The sequence below is a fragment of the Pan paniscus genome, chromosome 13, assembly GCF_029289425.2.
Source record: "Pan paniscus chromosome 13, NHGRI_mPanPan1-v2.0_pri, whole genome shotgun sequence".
Classification (NCBI taxonomy): Eukaryota; Metazoa; Chordata; class Mammalia; order Primates; family Hominidae; genus Pan; species Pan paniscus.
In genome coordinates, this window is record NC_073262.2 from 71,577,560 (window position 1) to 71,604,943 (window position 27,384).

A 27,384-nucleotide genomic window follows, 5' to 3' on the forward strand; every position below is an offset into this window, starting at 1 on the left:
CCTCTAACATCCTTTTGTGCCTTGATTACAGAGAGATTTTGCATGCATAAGAAATATTTAATAAATCAAACCCTTAGTTGGAAATATGAGGTGGGATCCTAAACCAACATGATGAAACTGTTCTGATATTTTCTTAGGATAGGAAACTGATATTTAATTATTGAATAAATATATGGCAAACTATACCTAATTATGATCCTATGTATTTTACACTTTCAGAATATAGTATCAAAATATTCCAGGACCTACATTTTAAAATGAGTGTATAATTGCCAAAAATTACAGGCACGGGGGCAGCACTAAATTCAAAGAATCTTTTCATTGAAATAATTTCCTAAGGGCACATGTAGAGTACATTTAGAGTAACTATATAAAAAAGAGTTTTTGGACAAAAAAACTAGAGGCCAATTTTTCTACCTTTTTTTTTCCTCAAACAGTAGCATTTCTAATATATGGGCATCTCTTTCATGCAATTTTGAAATGGACCAAAATTAACTGTCTGTTTTCAAAATGTTGGAAAACGTGCTGCTTCAACTTTTCCTAAGAATTGTTCACAGAAAAAAATCATAAATGGTTCTTACAGATCAATTGGAAGAAAACTTGTTTTGGGAAGAGGTCCTCAGGAAGCTTAGCTAATATGACCGTTTTTAATGTCATACTGTATTTTGTTACACTAAACAATCTTAGTTATTTCACTTTTGTCAACTCACACTGGTGAATCAAATAAAATGTATGATGTAAAGAATTTTAACCACTTCTCATACAGGCCAGTGTAGCTCTATGACTTCTGACATCAAAATGATTTGTTTGATTCCCCAAAGGTCTTTCTTGCATCCAAACTGACATCCTGCAAAACTGAAGTTTTGCAAAGTTTCTGAGTACAGTGTGAGGACACATTCCAATGGAGAAGCTGGGCTCATGTTTTTATAAGACTAGAATTGTAGAGACAACTGAGATTCAGACTAGAGAATTCATGAACCTGATATTCTAATTCTGTGTTGTCCAACATAGTAGCCACTAGTGGCTCTTGAGAACGGACATTGACATAAGGCTGATTTGAGCTAACATGTGCTGTAAATGTAAATGCATCTCAGATTCTGAATATTTAGTAGATAATGTAAAAATCTCAGGATATTTTTGATTACATGTTGTGATGGCAATATTTTGGATATACTGGGTTGAATAAAATATACAATTAGCATAAATTTCACCTTTTTTTTCCACTTTTTTTATGTGACTAGAAAATTTAAAATTACCTATGTGGCTCGCATTAGTGGCCCATATTATATTTCTGTTGAAAGGCACTGCTCTGACCCATGGAAAGAATGGGCGTTTTCCACTTTTATTCCTTATGTGGGGGCTGACAAGTTATAAACTACCTGTGTGACTTTGAGAAGACTATTCAACAAGATGTATTGAGGTAGCATTTTATGCCAAATACCGAGTAAAGCACTGGGGACATTAAGATGAACTAGGCAGTCTCTGCCCTGAAAGACCATCAATAGACATTTTAGTATATGCAGGGAGTTCTGGTCACACAGAGGACAAATGGCTGGAAATAAAAGTTACCAAAATTTGGCAGAAATTCTTCCAGATATCTTTTTATGCATACAAGTATGTACAAGCACACGCCAAACACAGATACACACATAACAGATGCATGCATGTATGAGTGTGTGTGCATAGATGATTAGATAGATAGATAGCATCATACCATCTTTGATGATCAGAAATGGTTTTTTTCTGCACAATATAACATGGGCATTGCTCCACAAAAAACAATAAATGTAAGTCAACATCATTATTTTGGCTTCATGAAAAACATCATTGCATATATGTACCGAAACTTATTTGACCTTTACCCCATCGTCTTATTTATAGATTTGAGATTTTTTCCAAATGATTGTGAACAATGCAGGAAGAGAAAAGTGTGCTCACTTTTTGTGATTAGAAGTTTAAAATATATTCTGATAAATGGGACCTCTGGTGAATCTATTTCTGGACTCCTTTCTGTTCTGGTGATGTATCTTTCAAATCTATAATAGTTTCAGTATCTATTGTTTTAATTTTTGTAACTGTACTGCGTTTCTATCCCCTTTTCATTTTAAACTTTATTTTTTTCAATGAAAGATATACATGAACATAAATCTTTTAGCAGTTTCTTTCAGTATTCACCTTCATCTTTTACAATAAGATGTTTTTATTGTAAAACATCTTATTTGTTTAAATGTTTAACTGTTTAGTTTCCATTGTGAAATATGAGGACCACAAGGATCCAGTTCTTTTTTTACCCATGTCCTATCCCATCCCCAACCTACCCCACATATTTTCTTGTTCCTTTCATAATCTATCTATAATTCTGCTTTAGATCAGTATTAAGCTTTTACATTGATGTGACTTTGTAAATAACATTCTCAGATGAGTCATAAGGTGAAATAAAAATATATTTTCTTTTTGTGTAACTTTTCTTTCCACCTAGAGCTAATAGCTAAAAATCTCCAATCTCACTCTCTTTGTCTTCTATTACGCATTGCTAACTTACCCTCAAACTCTAGCAGGGGGTTCTGTCTTCTCTCAGCATTCAAACCCACCAGGCATTCTAGCAGCACCATGTTTTTCTGGGGGACATTCCTCTCAGAACCCATTTCCCTGCCTCAATCTGGCTGACTACTTCCTCTGGGTACAGCACACCTGTAATCCTGGGATCTCCTTCCTAATTATCCTGGAGATTCCCAGCACCTCATTCTTAAGTTAGGTCATCTGTTCTTACGTCCCATATCTTCCTATTTTTTAAATCTGTGACCTTATTTTTTTAAAAAAGCCCCCTTTTGTGGCTTTCTGAGAAAAGATGGGGAGTAGAGGTGTTGAGACCTGCATGACTGAGAATGTCTTTAGACCTCTCTCATTCTTGATAATAGCTTTACTACATATAGAATGATTCCCCTTAGAATTTTGAAGGCAAATCTTTATGAATTTTAGTTTCATTGTCAAGAGGTCCTATGTCATTATAGTTCTTTTGGGTGTGTTTTTTGTTTTGTTTTGTTTTGTTTTTTTGGTTTTGTTTTTTTTTGAGACAAGGTCTTGCTCTGTTGCCCAGGCTGGAGGGCAGTGGCACGATGATGGGTCACTGCAGCCTCAACCACCTGAACTCAAGCAATCACCCCACTTCAGCTTCCCGAGTGGCTCATGCCACCATGCCTGGCTGATTTTTGCTTTTCTTTTTTTGTTAGAAATGGGGTTTCGCCAGGTTGCCCAGGCTGGTCTTGTACTCCTGGGCTCAAGCAATCCTCTTGCCGTGGCCTCCTAAAGTGCTGGGATTACAGGCATGAGCCACTGTGCCCAGTCACATGATTATAATTCTTTATCGATTATATGTCACACATTCCCCCTTCTCTCCTTGAAAATATTCTCCTTTTCCCTCGTTTTCTAAAATTTCATACTGTGCCCAAATAGGATTTTTATTTATTATACTCAGTATTGGGTGAACTCTTTCAGCTTGGAAATTCATATTCTTCAATTATAGGAAATGATCTTAGACTATTTTTTAAAATAGTCTAAATTTATTTTTTTAAAATAAACTCTCTCGAACTAGACTATTGACTAATTATTGCACCACTTGAATTGTTATCCTCAATTTTTTCTTTTCTTATTTTTTCCTACTTTTCATCTCTATCTTTTTGTTTTACTTTCAGAGAAATTTCCCCAACTTTATCTTCCAATCCTTCTATTTTTTTTTTCCTGTTCACTTTTATTAACTGGGGTTATGAGGAGAGTCTGGTCACAACACACATTATGAAAACATTAGGAAATTACAGAAGGACTTGCAATAAGTTTAAACAGAACAAATTAAGCCAACCCCTTGGTCATCTGAGAAACAATAAGGTAAAATTGCAGAGACCAAATCTTTGTCAGCGATAAAGGATACAGGATAAAAACGTAGACATCATCGCCCCCTGGTGTTGTAAAATAAACATGCAATGTTATTTATTTATTCATTTTTGAAGTTGTAATCTCCTTTGTCACTGAGCCTCAATTATTTCCCCAATTTCAAGCCCTCTTTAGACAATCTTTTCCCTGTCATCAATAACTTTCAAGTATCTTATTTGAAAATACAATTTGTACTAATTCCTCTTTCAGACTCCATAAATTCCTTTCCAGGAAACTGGCCACCTCCCAGCACAAGAGCCTATGCTCTTGCTCTTTGAAATGCAAACCAAAACAAGAGCTTTAGTCTTTCATCAAAATTAGAGGATTAGCGTGTATTTATTGCAAACCTTAATTTCCTCTAAAAGGCATCTTTACTCTGCAACTTACTCGTCATTGCCATTTTTCATAACCAGAATGCATTCCTTCACCGTCTGCCTCCTGACTTGGCAACCATCAAGAATTCCGGCCTGACCAGTTAACTTGCTAAACCATCTTTGCTGTTATATACCAGGAAACACTGGAAAAGAGACATAAATAATATACCTCCATATCCTAGTGTCCTGGCTTAATTTATAGGCAGAATTTCGTTTGTTGGCTAGGGGAAGAAAAACCATCTACGTAGAGTGAGCTTGGGAGGAAGCTGGAGTAGGGAGAAAACATGATGGCAGGATAGGTTGGTGGGAACCGTGGGTGCAGTCCTGCTCCCAAGGTTTTCATTTCTGTGACAAGAGCTCTTTTTTGTATGTTCACTTTTATTGATTCCTGTTTTTATTTAAATAGATGGAAATATGTTCTCTTGACCCATTGAACACATTTATTACCATTTTTTGAGTGTTTTCCTAATCACTGCATTGGCTCTGTTACTTCTAATTTCCTTTCTCCAGCTGCCCTATTGTTGCTTTTGCTTTATATGTTAAAATACATCCTCAGTGTCTGGTGGTCCTTGGAAGTCAGTTCCCATGCAAGGAGGAGACACCAAAAAGCCTGGGGAAGCTCTGATCGAGTGGGTGCTTGTTGGTTGACAGGTGGGCTTCATAGAAGGGTAATACGGCTGGAAAATTTTCTTAGGATTCCAAGGACGGGGTCCTTGACCTCTTTTCTTTTTCTTTTTTTTTTCGCTCTGTCGCCCAGGCTGGAGTGCAGTGGCGCGATCTCGGCTCACTGCAAGCTCCACCTCCCGGGTTCACGCCATTCTCCTGCCTCAGCCTCCTGAGTAGCTGGGACTACAGGCGCCCGCCACCACGCCCTGCTAATTTTTTTGTATTTTTAGTAGAGATGGGCTTTCACCATGTTAGCTAGGATGGTCTCGATCTCTCGACCTCATGATCCGCCCGCCTTGGCCTCCCAAAGTGCTGGGATTACAGGAGTGAGCCACAGCGCCTGGCCCGACCTCTTTTCTAAGATTGGCCAATTTCCCCAGAAAATCATTCTTCAATCTCCTGCCAGAAGAGAGGGGTTGGGAGTTCTTCTGTTCATACACAGCTTTACACTCAATCCCCCTGTCTCTTATATGTTAGCTGCCCCTTCAACTGCATCTTGTGTCTCTAAGTGCAAACCTCCCTGTGAGCCGCCTCAGAGGGGGAGTATGCAGTTTCTCGCTGGAACTGGGGAAAGGCAGCCATCCTGCTGCAGGCGGGGCTCTGCAATTCTGTTTCCATACAGGCTTTTGGTCCATTCTTCTGTCGTCAGTCCCTCTGTCCCCTTGTCTCCTCCTTCCAGAAGGATCCAGTGTTTTTACATCTTGAACCTTTCTAGGGGTCTGTGGTACAAAACAGGATGTTTCTAGGCTCCCCCAACTAACAGGTTACATTTTTGTTTTCTCTCATCTTGTAACTCTATTATCAATTGTCCATTTGCTTTCTGGCTCCCAAGATTTTGCAGGTGGCATCACTGTGTTTTCTTCATTCTTGTAGATTCCTGCCGCCTTTAGTTCTATGTCATTCTGTGGTGTTTTGAGGGAGCAGGGGCAAATGAGTGCTTTTCTGCCATATTTACTTGCTTTTTTGTATAAAACCTTATGAAACTACAGCAAAGTAAAATGCGCTATTTTCATTTCATGAATATAATTTCGCAGAAACTAAAAACAACAATCAGTATGCAGGGAGGTGCTGAGGAGTAAAAGGCCTGGGAGAGAGTCCCTGCTCCAGCCACACTGGTAGGTTCTCACAGTAATGGTAGCTTCACCACCCCTACACTCACTCTGAAGTTAAAGCATAAATCAACAGCCCTAACTGGAAAGCTCATGCTAATACTTTCCCTTTCTGCCTCCCTCAGCCTGAGAGCATCCACCCTTTCCCTATCCTTAGCCTTAGAGATGAAGGAAGCTGGTTTCACTTGAAAGACAAATTTAGTTAAGAAACACTGCTGGTCTTCAGTTCTTCCGTTCTTTTCAAATTTGACCTTGGTCTAGCTCAAGAAACGTTTGTTGATTGCCTGTTATAGACCCGCCTCTGTGTACACCGAGGGTTCAAAAATGCAAGACAGTTCTCTGCCCCTGAGGAGTTCAAAGCGTCACTTACTCCCTGATGTCTCACTAATTCCCACATATTAATCAGGACTGGCTCCTGCACAGAGAAGCACTGAGTGGTGGCTGAGCTGCCACTTGACATTGGGTTTTCCCTCACATGGATCCTAGTTTCTTTCATTTTCTGCATACACATCTAAAGCAGAATTATTATGGAAGGCCATTAGAAATTAGCTTGGATTCCGATGTATGACAATGACTGTAAAAGTAAAATATTAACATTCTTCTTTAAAGAAAAAACAACCCCTGTAACTGGTGCGTCATGTGTGTCTGAGATTCTTGCATTGGGTCAACTGATGGGGGATCCAGTGGTGACTAGTTTGTAGTAGGCTCCTTTTTGGGCCATCAGTTCTTCATGGGTCCCCTTTTCAATCACCACCCCCTGTGCCATGACAGCAATGATATCCGCGTTCTGGATGGTGGACAAGCGATGGGCAATGACAATGCAGGTCCGACCCTCTCTGGCTTTGTCTAGAGCAACCTGCACCGTCTGCAAAGAGAAGATGGAAAGTTGATGCAAAGATGCATGATTGCTCCCCAGCCCACCATCATGAGAGTTCAGTTAACACGACCTGAATAACAATCCTATACTTGACGGCAAACCCAAAGGCTCAACATAAGAGAGGATTAAGCAAGTATTCCCTGAATGCAATGCATCAGTGATTTCAATGGCAGTGCACTGACTGAGAAATTTCAGTGGAGCAAGAAGGAAGCAAACTATGAAGTCCCTATGTAATTTTACAATATTTGATGGTCTAGTTTCCTGAAATGAAACCGAGAAAACAACGGAGGGTAGCAGTTAAGTGGCCATTCCTGATACTGCTCTTCATTGAAGACATTTTAGCTCTCTCCAAAATGGAATCCCGATTGTTATGGCATTAATTATACATTTTAAATTTCATAATTGTGTTTTGCTCAATTGCATCTTCTTTCATGCAAACCACACATCAGATATCACCTCTTTCTTTGTGTTGTATGTGGCCTACCTTCTCTGTCACATAACTTTAGAACTATAAAATATTTATAACAGATAATCTAGATTATTTTACTTTATTCAAGAAAGGTGATTATTTGCCTTTGGAAAAAAATGTCACTTAGCCTAAAGAATCTTAAAAACAATTCTTATTTTAAAGGTAAAATATTTTTTTTGAAGCAATCTTTTATTAAATCACTTGCTCTAGAAAATTGTCTTTTGGTTCCACAAAGTATTGCCAATTTCTACTGTTAATGAATCAGAAAATTGAAAATAGTGCCATTTTATAAGGACAAATTTTACAGCAAAAGACTCATTTGTAATGATCTAAGACTTTAGAAATTCAATACTTACCTTTTCACTTTCTGTGTCTAAGGCAGAAGTGGCTTCATCTAGTAGCAAGATTTTAGGATCTCGTACAATGGCCCGAGCAATAGCAATGCGTTGTTTCTCCCCTCTAGAGAGTTGAGACCCCTGGGACCCAACATTAGTTTCATATTTCTGAAAAAAAGTATGATAAGTTTGAGAAATAGAAACAGTTATTGCTCCTGTGCTGTACAGAACTCATGTCAAGGTCTCCTCTGTAATTTAAATTATTTATTTGTTGAACTAGGGAACAGTGAGTGAGTCCTCCTATAGGATGGAGGATGTCAAATCCACTTAGGAATATAAGAAAAATATGGAATTTGTGACATTTGGTGTGGGAAGCAAGGGGACATTATTCCTCATTTCTGCATTTCTTTTAGGTTTCTATTTTCAATCTCCTTCTCCCTCTGTCCACATAAGAGCCCATATATGAGATCCTCCTTGATTTGAGACTCTCTGATTCTAGATTCTTATCTGGAAAAATCCTTCCAATATGGACTAATCCCAAGAATGGAAATGTCTTTTGCGAGATCTTCTGGTCCATTGCTGTATTAGGGAGGCAGCATTCTGGAACACAGGCCTTGGTTAGAAGCTCCACTCTGCTGCTTACTAGCTTGTGTTCATGAACAAATTATTTAAATTTTTTTGAGCTGGCTAGGCATCTGAGGTGCAGTATTAACACTTACTTCACATATTTATTGTGAGTTTTAGAGAAAATTAGGAAGAAAAATCACTCATGCCTGGCATGGCTACATAAAAATTAGTTAACATTCATAGAGTGTTTACCATAGAGGTATTGTGCTAACTATTCTAGCTAGGGTATCATTTAATATTCACAGAAACCGTACCCACCCTATTTTTTAGATTACAAAACTTAGGCACAGGGAGGTAAGAAAATGGTGCGAGGACAAGTAACAAGCAGTGAAAGTGAAATCTGAATCCAGATGGAAGTGAATCTCGCTCTCCTCTGAGTCCTTGCCTTGACTGCTGCTCTTCCCTGCCTTCCACAACACGAGCTGTTTCCTTTCCCTGCTTCCCTTGCCTCCTGAGGAATGCTCCTTTAAGCCAGGTGAGACCCATGAAATCCTGCTTTGTCCTTGTGGAGACAAAGTGCTCAGAGAAGGGTACCACGGGCAAGTCTGTATGAGGACAATGCAGTAAACCAGCTCCATGCCAGTGCCTTGCCCAACATGAGTAGCTATTCAATAAGGGTTTGTGGAATAAATGAATCTTCCAGGAGACACACAATCTTTGCTTTTGATCTCTGGATTCAGCAAATAGTAATTTCCATGTGCTTATAGATTGGGCTAACAGGTAAGAACTGGGCCAAGAGCCTAACACTTAGGAGACTTTGTGAAAAGAGCAAACAAAAAGCCTTCCACAAACACCACAAAATTTATAAACATAATCACTTACAAAGAAAAACAATTTTCCCAGGGATATTTTTAAAAAGTAAGTAGAGAAGGTTAAAGGTAAAATTTGGCCCTACAATTTGGTTTCCATGTTGTAATTTTTCTTGTGATCAAAACTAAGAGGGACTTTTGGTGGATGGAAAAATGCAGAGTCAATATTGCGCGAAATCTGGACTTGGCTTTGGCAAAGTAAGAGACACTAAGGCAGGTGTAACTTGCCCACCACCCACGGTACACATTGCCAAGTAATGAAATAATGATGATGGCAGTAATACCAGCGGCCGCTTTCTTTGTGTGGCTATTAAGTGTGTTTTCTTCATTTTAACGTTATTTTCTTGAATTTTGCAGATGGAATAGACAATCTCAGAAAGGATAATTGTCCCAAAGCTATGAAGCTACTAAGTGGCAAAGCTTGGATGCAAGCCCAGGTCAGCTCCAAATCTCAGGTTTTTCCCCACTATGCTAAACTAAAGCTCAATGTACAAAAAAATTCAACAAAAATAGCATCCATTGCATTGGGCAATACAATGCTTTCCAAAATTAAAGAGTATGTTGATGAAGTATATTTCTTTTGCTTAAAAAACTAAGACAGTCCAGGGGCACTGTGAGATAAATTGTGTATCCTTTGACCTTCTAGAGCCACAATCATAATACAGATTGAATATTTCTTATCAGAAATGCTTGGGACCAGAAACGTTTCAGATTCTGGATTTTTTCAGATTTTGGAATATCTGCATATAATGAGATACCTTGGGGATAGGACTCAAGTCTAACCACAAAATTCCTGTTTCTTATCTACTTTATACACATAGCCCAGAAGTAAATTCCTATAATATTTTTAATAATTTTGTACATGAAACAAAGTTTTGACTGCATTTTGACTGTGACCCATCACATGAGGTCAAGTGTGAAATTTTCCACCTGTGGAATCATGTTGGCATTCAAAAATTTTTGAATTTTGGAACATTTTGGATTTGGGATTTTCAGATTAGGGATGCTCAGCCTGTACACTCTGGTCATTCTACTTCTCCCCATCCTTGTCTCTCATAGGGAATGGCTCTGACTTCGTACTCACCTCTGGGAGTGACATGACAAAATCATGCAGCTGAGCCTGTTTTGCAGCTGCTATGACTCTTTCCATGGGAATTTCTTTGGTGTTGTCTCCATACTTGATATTGTCCATTATGCTGCAGGCAAACAACACTGGTTCCTGGGAAACAATTCCAATGTTTGAGCGGAGGAACTGGACATTTACTTTTTTGCTGTCATGACCATCTATCATCTGCCAATAGAGGAGATGACAGGTCATTAGGTTTTTAGAATTCCAGCAGTGAGGAAAGTTCACATTCTAGCATTAGGTGTTATGCAGGACATTTGGTTTGCTTAACAGACTAACAATCCCAAGGCTAAAATTATGGAATAAATTATGTTGCCTTTGACCTCTGGATGTAATGTCTATCAGGAGTGGCATCCATGTTAACACTAATCAGACTATGGTCCTATTTATTTCCTGAACTCTGGCTCTACAGGTGGGACAAACGAGAAAGACGCTCAGGTATTCAGGTAAGAAACAACGTCCCCTTACTTTGGTGCAGCACACTGTCTACAAATATACAGGGTTGCTCTATTTTGAGACTCATGAGTTATGGAAAGGATTTTTCTCTGTGAAGCTTTTGGGCAATATAAAGGTCAAACCTGTTTTCTTGATTTTACTAACACCATTCTCTGCATAACTGAGATAATAAAACCAAGTAAAAAAGGAATACATTTATTCACTTAGTCAATCAACAAACATATATTTGAATCACCTGCCACAAAGCACCATCCTAAGCCATCTATGTCTGCTACGTAAAGAAAATATAATCTCTGTTTCCTAGGAACTCACAGTCTAGTTAGGCAGTTAAGTCCAGGTACTTGAATATCTACTACAGGAGCTGGTTCACTAAAGAGTCCTAGAATATTAAAGGCACAGATGCCTAACGTGCTGCTATAAAGTATTTGGGCCCTATTATTTCAGAAAAAAATTGTGATAAATGGTATGAACAGATTATATTTAAGATAATTTCTAAGTAATGGAAAAAGCAAACACTATTAGAAAAAATATAAAGCATTTCTCAATAACAATTAGCCCTGGCTTATCTTGCTCTACTCATTTTCCATAGCACTTAAGTCTGCAAAACACAATTTAATAATTAAACACTCAGGCTGTTTGCTCATTCTTCTAAATGTGCTACATTGTAAGCTCCTAGAAGGCAGAAGACATGCTTCATGGTCCTTAGACTCTCCCACAGGGACTCATGCAGTAACAGGCACATCATAGGTATCCAAATAAATGTTGAAAATATTGAACGCCTACATTTGGTAGCTTAAGAGCAAAGACGACTTTGAAAAAAAACTTATAAAAAGTGGTAGGTTTTCTGCTTAAAATGTTTGTAGAAATGTTTTACGATGTTATAACAAAATATACTGTGCCTATGAAATGCAAGAAGTCATAATGATTTCCTTATTGGCCCTGCTTTCGACCTGTGACCAGAACATTCACTGGGCATATTCAGAGAAATATACTTAATGTACATGTTAATGTTGGAAAAGTAAATATGAGGGATTCAGTTTCCTGTACCTTGCATAGTTCACAATCTATGTTGGCTGCAGGCATGACAGAAGTGACATTTTGGAAAACTGAACCCTCTGACTTATCAGAATTATACCTCTGGTTACAATGGGCTTTCTAGGTTCATCGGTTACCAAATACTTTCAAACAAATTTACAATCTTTATACCTCAACTTAATAACAGAAGGGATTATAAATTATAGGTAATCAATACTTAGTCCTTATTTTTATAACTTCCTGGATTCTGTCAATTTCTGTTTGCTTGTTTCCTTGCTTTGCTTTATACAAGGAAATCTTTAGTTGCCTTTTTCAAATTTTTCTCAGCATTTCTCTTCATAATGTTATACTCTTCATAATAGTATATTACATTAAAGATTATACTATTCAGGGAAGTCAGAAAGGCCACTTTCAAAATATAGGGATTAAACAATCAAGTATGAAGCAAAACAAAACATTTTCAGACCCATATCTATGAACTATTTCTTAGAAATTTGCTTTTGGATGAGCTCCAACAAAAGGGGGTAAAAACTAGAAAAAGGAATTTATGGGAACTACGAAATAATGGATCTAATCCAAGGAAATAACACAGGGAACTCACAGGATGACGACTGTTCAACAGGCAAACGTTGCGAGTGACAGAAATGAGGGAAGAGGTGGCCTGACAGAGACATTGGAAGAACACAAAGGTTTTCATGAAGACAAAGAATGCAAGAAAAAAAGAAACCTTTCAGAAAAACAATCAAAAAAATATAATGTAAATGTAACTCACTATTTGACTGAAGGATGAACAATATTTACATAATCATTAAAAAAGCTGTCAATTGATTTTCAACTCTTAGAATCAACTTAGAGTGAAGGCAGGAAAGATAATGTTATAAACAGAATGTGCTCCGAATTCTTGATAAAAGTGCACTTAGAACTTAAGAGGTAAAAGAAGGGAGTAAGAGGTGAAAATAAAGGTAGGATTGCTAACATTTTTCTTTTAGAAAGTGAGAATTCAAGAGGAACTATCTACAGGTGGTGGAAGAGCAACGGAAGCGATCAGAAGTTTACAAATTTATAAATAGAAGGCCTAAAAAATGATATAACTATATTGGGAGGAGGTAGGCAAAAGGAGGGAGTGGTGAGAGTAAATAGATTTTTATCTCTTGAGAATAAATCACAGAGAGTCTAAATTTGTTAAATCATGAAATAGCATGAGCATATTATTTAAAGACATAAAAGTCATCATCGGGAGATCAAAAAACATCAAGTGGTCAAAAATAGTTGCCTTTGAGTAGAGAAATGTGGAGTGGGAGTGTAAGCATAAAGCAGGGGGGTGGCTTTTTATTATAAATATTTATTATTTGATTTTGTGACCTTCTGCATATATTACTTTTAAAGAAAGAAAAAAAGGACAGAAAAGAGAAAGAAACGTTATGAAAAATAAATATCAATACTGTTCACCAAAATTTCAAATATCCTTGCTAAAGATTTACGGTACATGGCTCTCAATCTGAGTTCCTTGCATTATTTAGATTTCAGCTTCTTGAACAAGGATTGTCTTAGATCTTTTCATGCTAACTCTCCTTTCTTGCTCATTTATCATTATTTCCCTTATCACTCTACTTTTTCCATTCCTGGTCATTAGTTTCCTGATTAGTCTGCACTTTCTGCTCCATTTACGGGTAAGTGAGTGCTTCTATTAAATACACTCATCTCCAGCTTTGCAGTGTGCCCAGTTTTCTTTGCCTAACTGGTCAGCAGGCCATCTGGAACTGGGGAAAATCTGACATTAGAAATTGTGAGGTAGAATCAGGTGAAGCAGCAAATGACTGGGACTGGAAAATATGCATGGGGTAAGTGCCTAAGGCAAGCATTTTAAAGTGAGTCTGGCAAAGCAAAAACTTGAAGCCCACTTTTAGGGGTTGGAAATACTCTGCAGAAGGCAAAATTCTCAAAAAGGTTGCGTGGCTTACCACCTTCCCTTGATCAGGATCATAGAAACGTTCCAACAGCTGAATGCTAGTGCTTTTGCCACATCCACTGCTCCCAACAAACGCCAGTGTCTGCCCTGGACTAATCGACACTGAGAGACCATTCAGAACTTGCGAGTCAGGTCGAGAAGGATATGTAAATTTACAGTCAACAAAATCAATCTTCCCCTGGAAGTTGTCCTGTGGATGGGAGGATCAAAATTAGAGATGCTCTTACTGAAGCCTAGAATATTGAAGACACACCTAAACCTTGAGTTTAAAATCCCTGCTTGAGATACCTTCAAACCATGCTGCCAAAGTGCAAAGTATAAAGACAGCAACTTAATAAAAGGACATTCCATTTTGTATTCTGAAAGATGTAGTATAAAGGAAGGCTTGGGCAACAAAATTAAAGACATTTGACTCCCCCTATTCCCAGTCTAACCTAAGGGGATTTTCTTGCCATCTATTCCTGACATTCTGAATAGAAGAGAATAGCTGGAAGATATTACATCACAGAAGCCAGTAACTGTCCAAACCCTATAGCTTTGTTCTCCTAAAGACTAAAAATAATGTTACACTTAAAACGACCTAGAAAGAAAGTTACCTGAGGTCTGTACTGCAAAGGTGAATACTTTCTATTGTACTTTGGTGTGCTTAAAACTCTAACTTATAAACTCTAGAAATGGATAGACATTTAATAGAGCACACAGAAACTTTACATTTACTGAACTGAAGGAGAAATTTTACCAATTTAGAAAGATTACAGAATTTAGCTTAGCTTTACTAGTGTTTAGGTTTGCTTTGCTTTCTGGAACATACTAAAATTTTCAAAAATAGGTAGAGAAGATTTAAAAATACCTATCTATCAATTAGAAGAACAGATATTTTGTTGAGATTGAATTAATTTTCAGGACATCCACATAAGCTAAAACTTGAATCAAGATGAACATGAATTAAATCAATGTTATTGGACAGGAAGAAGTGATTTTTCTACATTCTGTATCAGAACATCAATAGAAAACACGGTGGTTAGGTAGATCTCAGAGGACAACTGGCTTCATTCATTTGGGAACTAAGTGTATTTCATACTACACAGAATTTAGCATTCACTGAATGTCATCACCTTGTTCAAATGCCAGCTTTAGGAATAATTTTTGATGCTAATTTACTTTATTCCTTTGTATTTATAAATCTACTGTTTGTCTTCTCCAAGTACGTATGAATGAACCCATATACAGCAGGAATTTAGAAGCCAAGTGGTATTGTATGGCCATCCCTAATGGCTGTCCTGCACACACACACGCACAACCTTACCCCTCATCAATACTTACACATTTTATTTATTTATTTATTTTATTAGACTTTAAGTTCTGGGGTAGATGTGTAGAATGTGCAGGCTTGTTATATAGGTATACACGTGTCATGGTGGTTTGCTGCACCCATCAACCTGTCATCTACATTAGGTATTTCTCCTAATGCTATCCCTCCCCTACCCCACACCATCTCCTAACAGGCCCCGGTGTGTGATGTTCCCCACCATGTGTCCATGTGTTCTGTTTGTTCAACTCCCACTTATGAGTGAGAACATGTGGTGTTTGGTTTTCTGTTCTTGTGTTAGTTTGCTGAGAATGATGGTTTCCAGCTTCATCCCTGTCCCTGCAAAGGACATGAACTCATCCTTTTTTATGGCTGCATAGTATTCCAACACTTACCCATTTTTCACCTGCAGTATTGTATACACTGATTGGGGGTTGTCGGTCCAGCAGTTGAAAAAAGCGTGCAGCTGATATTTTAGCTTTTGCATAACTTGGGGTGTAAGAGAAGGCTCTTCCAAGAGCTGTCGCACTCAGTACAACTGCAGAGATCACCCTGTAACCAGACAGACACACAGGAAGAGAGCAGGGTGGCGTGGTTGGTGTGATGACCTGAAGGCAGAAGTTTGGGGATCTAGCCCTGGTTCTGCCAGGAAAGGACCAAATATCCTTGAGCAAGTCACTTCAGACTTGTCTGGAAATGGAGAGGGTGGTGTTTAAGGGACTGGCAGTTTTCAAACTGTGTTCTATGAAAAAGGAGTAAGAAGAGGACTGAACAAGCATGAAGGGGGGAGAGCTCAGACCTCCAAACCTTTATTCGACCACAATAGCTTCCTTTAAGAAAATTGTTGGCCAGGCGCGGTGGCTCACTCCTGTAATCCCAGCACTTTGGGAGGCCGAGGCGGGCGGATCACGAGGTCAGAAGATCGAGACCATCCTGGCTAACACGGTGAAACCCCGTCTCTACTAAAAATACAAAAAATTAGCTGGGCGTGGTGGTGGTCGCCTGTGGTCCCAGCTACTCGGGAGGCTGAGGCAGGAGAATGGTATGAACCTGGGAGGCAGAGCTTGCAGTGAGCCAAGATCACGCCACTGCACTCCAGCCTGGGTGACAGAGCAAGACTACGTCTCAAAAAAAAAAAAAGAAAAGAAAATTGTTTGAGGGGGAAAAAGACTTCTGAAAAAATTTTTTTAAAAGAAAAAGCAGGCTTGAAAGATCACCAGATTGAGTTGATTTTTCTAGAATTCTAACAGTTTTTGAATCTATAATAGGTATACAAAAGATAATGATTGATGATATAAGCATTAATTTTGCACCAGGCATGTATATAATTTATGCTTCAGAGAGCAAGACAGATGCAATTGCCTGTCTCCTTCTACTTGTCTTAGCCTCTAACTATAGTCAACATGTACTTAATTAACGAAAGAGTGAGTGAATGAATAAACGAATGATAAATATAATGAGAGATAACTTTGTTGCTGTAGAGACTATGATGTGAGTAGTAGCCCCCAAAGCTGTTCACCTGCACTGTCATGCACAGAGGGTCTGCCTGGGATGGGGATAGGGATAAGGGATGTGTCTTTGTGTGTCACACTGCTCAGTTCATAAGCAGGAATTGTTTTAGGCCAGAATTGCAAATCCAAACATCCCCGGGAGCCCAGTTTAAAGCCTAAGGGAATGAAAAGCACTTGAAATGAAATGGAAAATGGTGGAAGATGACTTTCCAATTTTTAAAGTGAAGCCAGAAATTGGGAGTTTTCTGTAGTTCCAGTTTTTGTTTTGTTTTGTTTTGTTTTGTTTTGTTTTGAGATGGAGTCTCACTCTGTCACCCAGGCTGGAGTGTAGTGGCATGATCTCAGCTCACTGCAGCCTCTGCCTCCTGGGTTCAAGCGATTCTCCTTTCTCTTGCCTCAGCCTCCCAAGTAGCTGGGATTACAGGCACGCATCACCATACCCGGCTAATTTTTGTATTTTTTGTAGAGATGAGGTTTCGCCATGTTGGCCAGGCTGGTCTTGAACTCCTGACCTCAAGTGATCCACCCGCCTTGGCCTGAGGCGCTGAGATTACAGGCATGAGCCACCGCACCCAGCCTGTAGCCCCAGATTTTTACATGTTGGCAAAAAATTATTCTAAATTATTCTAAAATTATTCTAAATTATTCTAAAATTATTCTAAAACCTTAATATAAACTAAATAAAAATAAGCAATGGTTTGTGTTTTCTAATTTAGATTAGTAGCTTTAAATATGCAAAGATTTAGAAAAGAGACACTTTCCTAGCTGGGAGGGTGTAGTGGAGTGGGAGAGAAGTGCTGAAAGAGATACCAGGTGAGAAGGCGGGACTCATGGCTAGAGAAGGAAACCCAAGAACCGGTTCCTATAGGACCACTTTTCCTAATGCCCTCCAAACCTTTCTCAGACCATCTCCACCCTTACCTCCCGACTCGCCCATATACATGTGTACCTCATTCCCCAGTACCCTGACACCCTTAGGCTTTCACCTCTGGAAATGTGAGAAATTGGACTAAAAGCTAATCTTCTTAGAAAAGCAGGCTTTGGCTATACGAATGGAACATCCTTCACCTGTATGGCCCATGCTGTCTCTGCCTAGGAGGAGTCAGCTGGGAGGAGTCAGCCCTCTTTGCAAGAGAGGAGTTCAAACAAAACAGTTCTCTATGAACCATCTTAGCCAAGACCTCTAGATTTTCTCAGCATTAACATGTGTGGCAGATTGTTTATAAACAACGATCATATTAATTCACACTATCATGCATCCCTTTGCAACATGGCTTTTTTACTCCTCTCATCAAAAAGTGGATTCTATTTTTTTCTATTCCTTAAACCTGGGCTTGATGGTATGACTTTCTTTGGCCGAACAGAAAATTAGAAAGTTTCTTTGCGTGGAGAGACTTGAAAAGTACTTGCACAGTGGGGCTTGCCCTCTTTTGTGGCACTTGGAACTCTGAGGCCATAATATGAAGAAAAGAAGCTCATCTGCTAGACAGGCCATGTGGAGACAGAAGAATACACAGAAGCCTGACTGAGTCAGCCCAGGTCAGAAGAACCGCCCTGATGACCCACAGAATCTTGAGAAATAATTAATCCCAGCTATTGTAAGACACCAAGCTTGGGATGGTTTGCTAAGCAGCAAAAAGCTAACTGACAGAACCAGGCTATTCCTTCCTTCTGTGTTGATCTTTTCTCACCTTGGCTAGATATTCCTCACCTGAACACATAGCTGAAATGGAGCCCCTCATTGGGGATTAAGTAACCTCCATATCTGTAGGAAGCAGAATTTGCAATAAACATGATGCACTGGGCAAAGGCAAAGCAGAATCCGTAAATATTGGCTTTCTGAATGGCTGTCTTGAGGGGCTTCTCCAGCTCAGTCTCAAGTGCTTCAATGAACCGCCTCTCCTTTCCAATTCCAGCAACAGTGCGGATGTTACTGAGGGCTTCATTTGTAATCTGAAGATTGAAAAAGAGTCTTAGGAATACAAGGGCAGAAATAACTCCTTTCGTGACATTTCAGTGGCTGCCTGGATTAGATGGTGCAAATGGCAGAATGTGGTACAAATCAGAGAATGCATCATCTGGGAATACAAAGAAGTGGCTGGAGATCAACCCAACGGGACCACGAGACAATTTTTCAGTTAAAGTCAAGTTTCCCTTAATTCTTATACTTGAGAAGTGTTTATGCTACCATCCCTCATTTACCCCCCAAGGACAAGATATTAATTAGAACACACTTTAAAATGTGTAGCTAAAACCTAAGTGTATCCAAAACCTAAACTGTAGCTCATAATTCTGGTTGGGAAAGACACTTGCCCCAAGCCTGGGGGACTCTAAAGTATGAAGAGAAAAGGCATGTGCCATTAAAACCATCACAGCTCCTCTGTGTGTGGAAAGCATGGTTCAGGGGAACCATTAAATTGCAAAAGCTTCACGGCCAGAAAACTGAACTATCCACCCCTGCAAGTGAGAGTACACCAAATTGGAATGTGGAATGAATCACTATGCGAGAGGAAATTGAACAGGCAATCCTGTGTTCACCCCGCTATTTCTCCACACTGGCTCATACTCAGAGCCTCGGAGCTTTATTGCCTCAGCCTTTGGGCCAAGCACGCATAGAAAGGGTGGTGGAAGGTTCTTAAGTGTGCCTGTCTTGTGGGCTGACAGCTTCCTTCAGTCTCTTCGTACTATTCGTTTTTAACAGTTTGTCTGATAGCCACTCAGCCATGAGGAATGGGAAAATTAGATCTGCAAGATTACCTGTCCCACCATCTCCAGGGCCTGCTTATCTCGAGAGGCAAATCCTGTCAACATCCTGGTCTGTGTGGCTCCTGATAAAGCCAAGAAGGGGAAGAAGCACAAGATGACCAGGCTCAGCTTCCAGCTAAAGGAGAAGGCAATGATCATGGCCACAGTGACGTTAGTGAAGGAATTGACTATCATCCCGATCTGAGAGCCGGCAGCCTGCAAACCAAAAAGCAATCAACCCGTCTCAGACACACAGTCGCTTTTACCAACTACCATTACACAAAAAGGTCAGACCTTTTATAAAGTTGTGATAAAATATACATAACAATATATATCATTTTAACCATTCTTAAGTGTACAATTCAGTGGCATTTCACAATGTTTTGTAACCATCACACATCTATACCTAAAGCTTTTAAAACCATGTCCAACAAAAACTCTGTATCCATTAAACAATAACCTCCCTTTCTTCTCTCTCCCCCAAGCTCTTGGTGACTTCTATTCTAACTCTCTGTCTGTATAAATTTGCCTACTCTAGGTATCTCTAGAAGTAGAATCATACAATATTTTTCCTTCTGTGTCTGGCTTATTTTGCTAAGCATAATGTTTTCAAGCTTCAGGCATGTTGTAGCAGGTATAAACATTTCATTCCTTTTTATTTTTATTTTTTGTTTATTTTATTTTATTTTGAGACACGGTCTCACTCTGTCACCCAGGCTGGAGGGAAGTGGCATAATTATGGCTCACTGTAGCCTTGACCTCCTGGGCTCAAGCAGCCCTCCTGCCCCAGCATGCTAAGTAGCTGAGACCACAGATGCATGCCACTACACCTGCTAATTTTTTAATCTTAGTAGAAATGAGGTCTCACTATGTTGCCCAGGCTGGTCTTAAACTCCTAAGCTCAAGTGATCCTCCCACCTTGGCCTCCCATAGTGCTGGGATTGCAGGCACGAGCCATCACACCTAGCTTCATTCCCTTTTAAAACTGAATATTCCATTGTATGTGTATATCACATTTTGTATATCCATTCATCCATTGATGGACACTGGGGTTATTTCCAACTTTTGGCTATTGTGAATAATGCTGCTATGAACACTGGTGTATAAGCACCTTTCAAGTCCCTGCTTTCAATTCTTTTGGATATAGACCTAGGAGTGGAATTGCTGGGTCATATGGTAGTCCCGTGTTCAAAAAGTTAAGTTCTTTTAAATGATTAAGTTCTTTTAAATGATGAGCTCCCATAATGTATCTGAAGGCTGAATTAATTAAAAGGTTCTTTATTCATAGCTTATCCGAAGTTCATTTATTGACTAATCTCATTTTAAGAGTGTCAGTGCTAGAGCAGTCTGTCTGAGATTAATGCAGCCCTAAACATGGGCTACACATGTGTCAAGTACTGATGCATTTGGCTTGTTTGAAGATATCCAGCCATTGGGCTTGAGGTAATATTACTTATTCAATGAAGATTAATGCTTGCTCTATAATTATATTTTTGAAGTTGATACAAGACTATTCTAAGATACCACTTTGATTCTCATTGAAGTTAGTCTGCTCATTGGTACAAAGTTACATGCTGCTGTAATACACAGCTATTTAGTCAATGCAGATGGACAAAATGGATTCAGTCCCAATATAGATGGAGAATGGACCACTGTGGTAATTATATCTATACTAATCAGAGTATCCAATGGTTCCAAATCTTCGTTTCAGTTGCAGCTAGGCAGGTACGACCAAAGCTTGGCACACTCTGTAGAAAATACTTGGGTGAGGACAATTACATCACTTCTTTTTAAAATTGTAGAAACACATTATTATTTAAGACAAAAAAATGTAAAACGACAAAAGGTAACCTGTTAGTAACCATTCGATGCTAAGGCAGTGTTATTCAGGAATAATTTGCATCTTTATACTGAATTGAAGACACAAGTGGAATATAAAATTGTGTCCCAAAGCATTCCCATGTGTTAGTGCTAACTTCCTTGGAGACTAACAGGCTAAATCAAGAATTTCTCATTTGTACACCCATGTTCAGAGCAGAATTATTCACAACAGCCAAACAACCTGAATGTCCACAGACAGATGAATGAATAAAGAAAACATGATATATCCATAAAATAAACATCCATAAAAATGTAGCTTGACACATACTATAGCATAGAGAAACTTCAAAAACATCATGTTATGTGAAATAAGCCAGACATAAAAGGATAAATTCATATGATTCCACTTAGATGAGGTACACAGAGTAGTCAGATTCATAGACACAGAAAGTAAAATGGTGGTTGCTGGGGCTGAGGGGAGGGAGAGCAGGATGGGGAGTTACCGTTTCAAGGGTACAGAATTTCTGTTTGGAACGGTAAAACATTTCTAGAGATGAATAGTGGTGATGGTTACATAACAATGTGAATGTACTTAATGCCATTCAGCTGTACACTTAAAGATGGTTAAAGTAGTAAATTTTGTGTTACAAATATTTTACCACATTTTTTTGTTAAAAAGAATTTTTGGTTGGCAAGGACTCTCAGGCATTACAGAGGACTTGAAAAGCAACTTTGCAGTTCTATGGGATGTCGTTATTTTGTTTCCTTTTACATTTTATTCAATTGGTATTTTTTAAAAAATTGAAACTAATACAACCTAAGACACAAACAAAACATAGATACATATTTAACAATATATACATATATTTTAATTTTTTTCTTTACAAAAAGGGCTCATACTCTACATATTACTTTGTACTTTGACTTTTTTCACTTATCAATGTTACATAACTATCCTTCCAGATCAATATATAGGAACACTTTAAAAAATAGCTGTGCAATATTCCTTAGTATAAGTGTATCATAATTGATTCAACTCTTTTTTTGTTGATGGATATTTGGGTAGTTTCCAGGGAATTTTATTAATTTTTTGGTTAATATAAAAAATGATAAATATCCTTGAACACACATTCTTACACAATAGGAGGGAATTCACTCATGAGAATTCTGTTCAAAGAGTATATAATTAAAAAAGAAAAAGAATTTCTGGTTGGCAAGGACTGTCAGGCATTACAGAATACTTGAAAAGCAACTCTAAAGTTTTTGGGGGATATCATTATTTACTACTACTCTCCAAAACATTTGCTTACTATTATTTACTATTACTCTCCAAAAAACATTGAAAAACTTTGTACATTGTATGAAAGTGTCAGTTATTCCCCATCCTCATGAATATCGTTCATGATAGTTTTAGGAACACTACACATAATATGGTTATATTAGGGATATTAATATTTATTATAAATGCTTTTCTAGTTTATCATTTGTTTATATAAAAGTTTTGAATTTATGAAGTCCAACATGTCTACTTTGTCGTTTTGAGTTTTTGTCTTGCTTGAGAGAATCACCTCTACTACCACTCTTATTTCTCAATGAGCTCTAGCTAATATAATAAGAAAATAAAATGAGTATAAACATAAAAAAAGAAAAGAAAAGAAAAGACAAAATGATCTTTTTTGCATTTTTTCCTTAGCAGATATTGTGATTTTTACTAATTGAAGGTTTGTGGCAACCCTGCATATGCAGAGCAATTCTATTGGTGCCATTTTTCCAATGGTATGTGTTCATTTTATGTTTCTGCATCACATTTTAGTAATTCTCAAAATATTCAAACTTTTTCTTTATTATATCTGTTATGGTGATCTGTGATCAGTGATCTTTGGCATTATTATTGCCATCATTTTAGAGCACCATGAACCACGCCAATATAAGACTGAAAACTTATTCAATAAATGTGTTTGTTCTGACTGCTCCACTGACTGGTCATTCTGTCTCTCTCTCTTTCTATCCTCAGACCTCCCTATTACCTGAGACACAATAATATTGAAATTAGGCCAATTAATAACCCTACCTTGGCCTCTAAGTGTTCAAGTGAAATAAAGTCACACATCTCTCACTTTAAATCAAAAGCTAGAAATGACTAAGCTCAGTGAGGAAGGTGTGTTGAAGGCTGAGATAAGCTAAAAGTTAGGCCTCATTTTAGCCTCATTTAGTCCTGAGATAGGACTAAATAAATAGTCAAGCTGTGAATGCAGAAAAAAAAGTTCTTGAAGGAAATAAAAGTGCTATTCTAGTGAACACACAAATAATAAGAAAGTGAAGTGAACCAGCTTTATTGATGATATGAAGAAAGTTTGAGTGGTCTGGAGACAAGATCAAACCTGCTACAACATTGCCTTAAGCCAAACCTAATTCAGAACAAGGCCCTAACTCTCTTCAATTCTAGTAAGGCTGAGAGAAGTGAGGAACCTTTGGGAGAAAAGTTGGTTTATGAGGTTTAAGGAAAAAAGCATCTCTACAATGTAAAGGTGCAAGGTGAAGCAGCAGTGCTAATGTAGAAGCTGCCACAAGTTCTCCAGAAGATCTAGCTAAGGTCATTGATACAGGTGGCTACACCAAATTAATATATTTTCTGTGTTGACCAAACAGCTTTCTATTGGAGGAAGATGCCATCTAGGACTTTCATATCTAGAGAGGAGAAGTCAATGCCTGACTTCAAACTTACGAAAAACAGGCTGACTCTCTTGTTTGGGGATAATGCAGCTGATGACTTTAAGTTGAAGCTTACCATTCCAAAAATTCTAGGCCCCTAAGAGGCATGCTAAATCTCCTCTGCCTATGTTCTATAAATAGAATAATAAAGGCTGGATGACAGCACATCTGTTGAAAACACAGTTTTTTGAATATTTTAAGCCACTGTTGACACCTACTGTTCAGGAAAAAGTACAGCTTTCAAAAATATTAGTGCTCATTGACAATGCACCTAGTCACCCAGGTGCTCTGACGGAGATGTACAAGGAGATGAATGTTGTTGTGCTTGTTAACCCAACATGAATTCTGCTGCCCATGGGTCAGGGAGTAATTTTCACTTTGAAGTCTTTTTATTTAAGAAGTAACATTTTACAAGGCTACATCTGCCATAGTTATTCCTCCGAGGGAACTGGGCAAAGTAAATTGAAAACCTTCTGGAAAGGATTCGCCATTCTAGATGCCATTAAGAACATGTACCCTAGAACTTACAGTGTATATATAGATATACACTTTATATGTATATATATATTTATGAAAGAACATTTGTGATTCATGGGAGGAGGTCAGAATATCCACATAAATAGGTGCTTGAAAGAAGTTGATTCCAACCCTCACAGATGACTTTGAGGGTTCAAGACTTCAGAGGGAGTAACTGCAGATGTCATGAAAATAGCAAGATAACTAGAATTAGAAGTGGAGTCTGAAGATGTGCTGCATTAAATTCCTGCAATCTCATGATAAAACTTGAATGGATAAGCAGTTGCTTCTTATGGATAAGCAAAGTGGTTTCCTGAGATGAAATCCACTCCTGGTGAAAATGCTATGTTGATGAAAGTAGCAGGAGGGTTTAAGAGAACTCAATCCAATTTTGAAAGACATTCTACTGTGGGTAAAATACTATCAATCAGCATTACATGCTACAAATAAATCTTTCATGAAAGGAAGAGTCAATTGATGAGGCAAACTTCACAGTTGTCTTATAAGATATTGCCAGTCTAACTTTCAGCAACCACCACCGTGGTCAGTCAGTTGCTATTAATAAATTAAGATATGTACATTGTTTATTTTTAGACATAAAGCTATTGCATAGTTAGTAGAATACAGTATAGTGTAAATACAACTTTTATATGCACTAGGAAGCGAAAAAATTAGTGTGACATGCTTTATGGCAATATTCTCTTTATTGCGGTGGTCTGAAACCAAACCTGTAATATTTCAGAACTATATCTGGTATTTTATTATATACGTAGAAAACCCAGTAGACTATTAAATTTCTAAAATTATAACTTATAAGAGAGCTTGGAAAGTCCTTAAGATAAGTATACAAAAACTAACAGCTTTCATCTCAACTCATTTACAGATATAATTGAGAAAAAGATCTCATTCAAAATAGTGGAAAAAATACATGAGAAAAAGTGAGCAAGATAGTGGGACATATTAATACAACTATGAATCTTGCTAAAAACTAGAGTCTTGTTTGTATGTCTCTCAGGAAAATTTAGTATCCCCACAATAGCAATCCTACTGTGTATGTATGTGTGTATATGAATTTCACCAGAATAAAAATAAATTTTTAGAAGAAATTAAAATGAGTGTAAAATGTATTAAAATAATTAACATCCAGAAATAGATAAGAGAATTTCGAAGAGGAAAAATTAGTGTGCAGGGATTTGCCTTACCAGATACTAAAATGTATCAAGTTATAAGAATTAAAACAAAGGGTGCAAAAAAAATAGAAAGAATTAATAAGACATACTATTTGACAGCACAATAGAATGACTATAATAAATAATTTAATTGTACACTTAAAAATAACTAAGAGTGTAATTGGATTGTTTGTAACACAAAGGATAAATGCTTGAGGGAACGGATACCTCATTCTTCATAATGCACTTACTTCACATTGCATGCTTGTATCAAAACCTCTCATGTACCCCATAAATATATACACCTACTTGGTATGTGTCTACAAAAATCAAAAAAAATTATCAATTAAAACAATAAGGTTTTAAATAGAATAAGTCAAACTGATCAATTCAGACTAGAGAATCTCCAAAGTTAGTTCTAAGCATATATGGGAAGTTAATATTCACAATGGGAGGAAACATTTCAAACCAGTAGAAAATGTAATCTATATTAAAAAAATATTTTTGAAATATTTTCTATCCAACTTCAAGAAAACAAAGCCAAATCTACCTCACACTAATCTTAAGATAAGTTTGACCTGGGCTAGCAATCTTATTTTTTAAAAAACAACAAAAGTATTAGAAAAATTCTGAGAAAATCCTCTTTTTAAAAAGATAAGTGTTTTTAAGATAATTAGATGCTACTCTCTGAATTCTAGTGATAGCAAATAACCTTCAAAAGCTCCTTGCAGATTGAAGGCCACAAAAATAGAAGAGATAAGATTATGACTTATTTATTTAGCCTAAATTCAAGAGTAAAGGGAGTAGACTACAGTACTCCAATGATGAGAGTGAAATTGGAACAAAGTTTCTTTAAGCAGTTATGCAATGCATATCAAAATTTTCCAAAATGATTATACACTGATTCAGTGATTACATTTTGAGAACTAAGAAAATAATCAAGGATGTGGCAAGCTCGATATAAAATGATATAAATTGCTTATAAGGAGGAAAAAAACCTAGGGGAAAAACGTAACTAGAGAATCCTTTAAGACATGACAGTAGATGAGAATGAAGTATTGTGCACTCATTAAAAATCTACTGTAGAAGAATACATAATTATGAAAATATGTTCACCTTAGATTATTTCAGGGGAAACAAGAAAGACTGCAACACATATGTAGAGTGTAACCCTAAGTCTATGGGAAACACATGTGCTTACAGAAAAAGCCTAGATGAATTGAAAGTGGCCTATTTATAGGGATTTCCCCCTGAGTGAAAGGATTCCATGATCCGTTGAAATTCTGCCATATCATTTTCGGTATTTTGGTTAAACTGTCTAGGAGTTGAGACGTGCTACAGTACAGCACTATCAGTCCAGTGAGTTTTTTTCTTCTAGGAGCCTCACAGACCATAGTTCAGTTTTAAAATTGTACTTAAAATTTTTTTCCTTTGGTTTTGTTTTTTAAAGAATTTATTAACATATTATTTCTTTTTAAAAATAATTTTAAGTTAGGGTTTTTTTTTTTTAAATGTTCACAGAAAGTGGGTAGAGATGTTGGAAGGGCAATTTGGCTCTCTTCACTTTAATCCAAACACCTGGTTTTATAAAAGTCTAGCCTCATCATATGCGTAAGCCCCTTGAACAAGGCTGTAGGTTTTGGGGTTTACACACACCACAGCTCTGTCTACCTTAATCAGAAAGTCAGCTCTTCGACGCCTTCAAGATTCTAGATAAAAATCGTTTATTTCTTTCCCTCAGTTTCCTGACTGGGCTCCTCCAGAGGCTGCCCAGGACAGCTTCTCTGTTCATAAGGCTAAACCACACTCTGGGGTCCTGTGT

The 27,384-nt window shown here is 37.7% G+C and overlaps 1 protein-coding gene across 1 annotated transcript in view; it reads right to left on the bottom strand.

Moving 5' to 3' along the window:
* Positions 1-1,855: 1,855 nt before the first annotated feature.
* ABCB11 (ATP binding cassette subfamily B member 11) overlaps positions 1,856-27,384 on the bottom strand; it is a 120,498-nt gene continuing 94,969 nt past the window's right edge. Inside the window, exons 22-28 of the mRNA XM_055108392.1 lie at positions 19,357-19,560; positions 18,311-18,552; positions 15,484-15,640; positions 13,772-13,969; positions 10,278-10,484; positions 7,779-7,925; positions 1,856-6,941 (exon numbers count right to left, since the gene is read on the bottom strand). Of these exons, the coding sequence (XP_054964367.1) occupies positions 6,741-6,941; positions 7,779-7,925; positions 10,278-10,484; positions 13,772-13,969; positions 15,484-15,640; positions 18,311-18,552; positions 19,357-19,560 (1,356 nt within the window). The 3' untranslated portion in view covers positions 1,856-6,740. The remainder of the gene's footprint in view (positions 6,942-7,778; positions 7,926-10,277; positions 10,485-13,771; positions 13,970-15,483; positions 15,641-18,310; positions 18,553-19,356; positions 19,561-27,384) is intronic.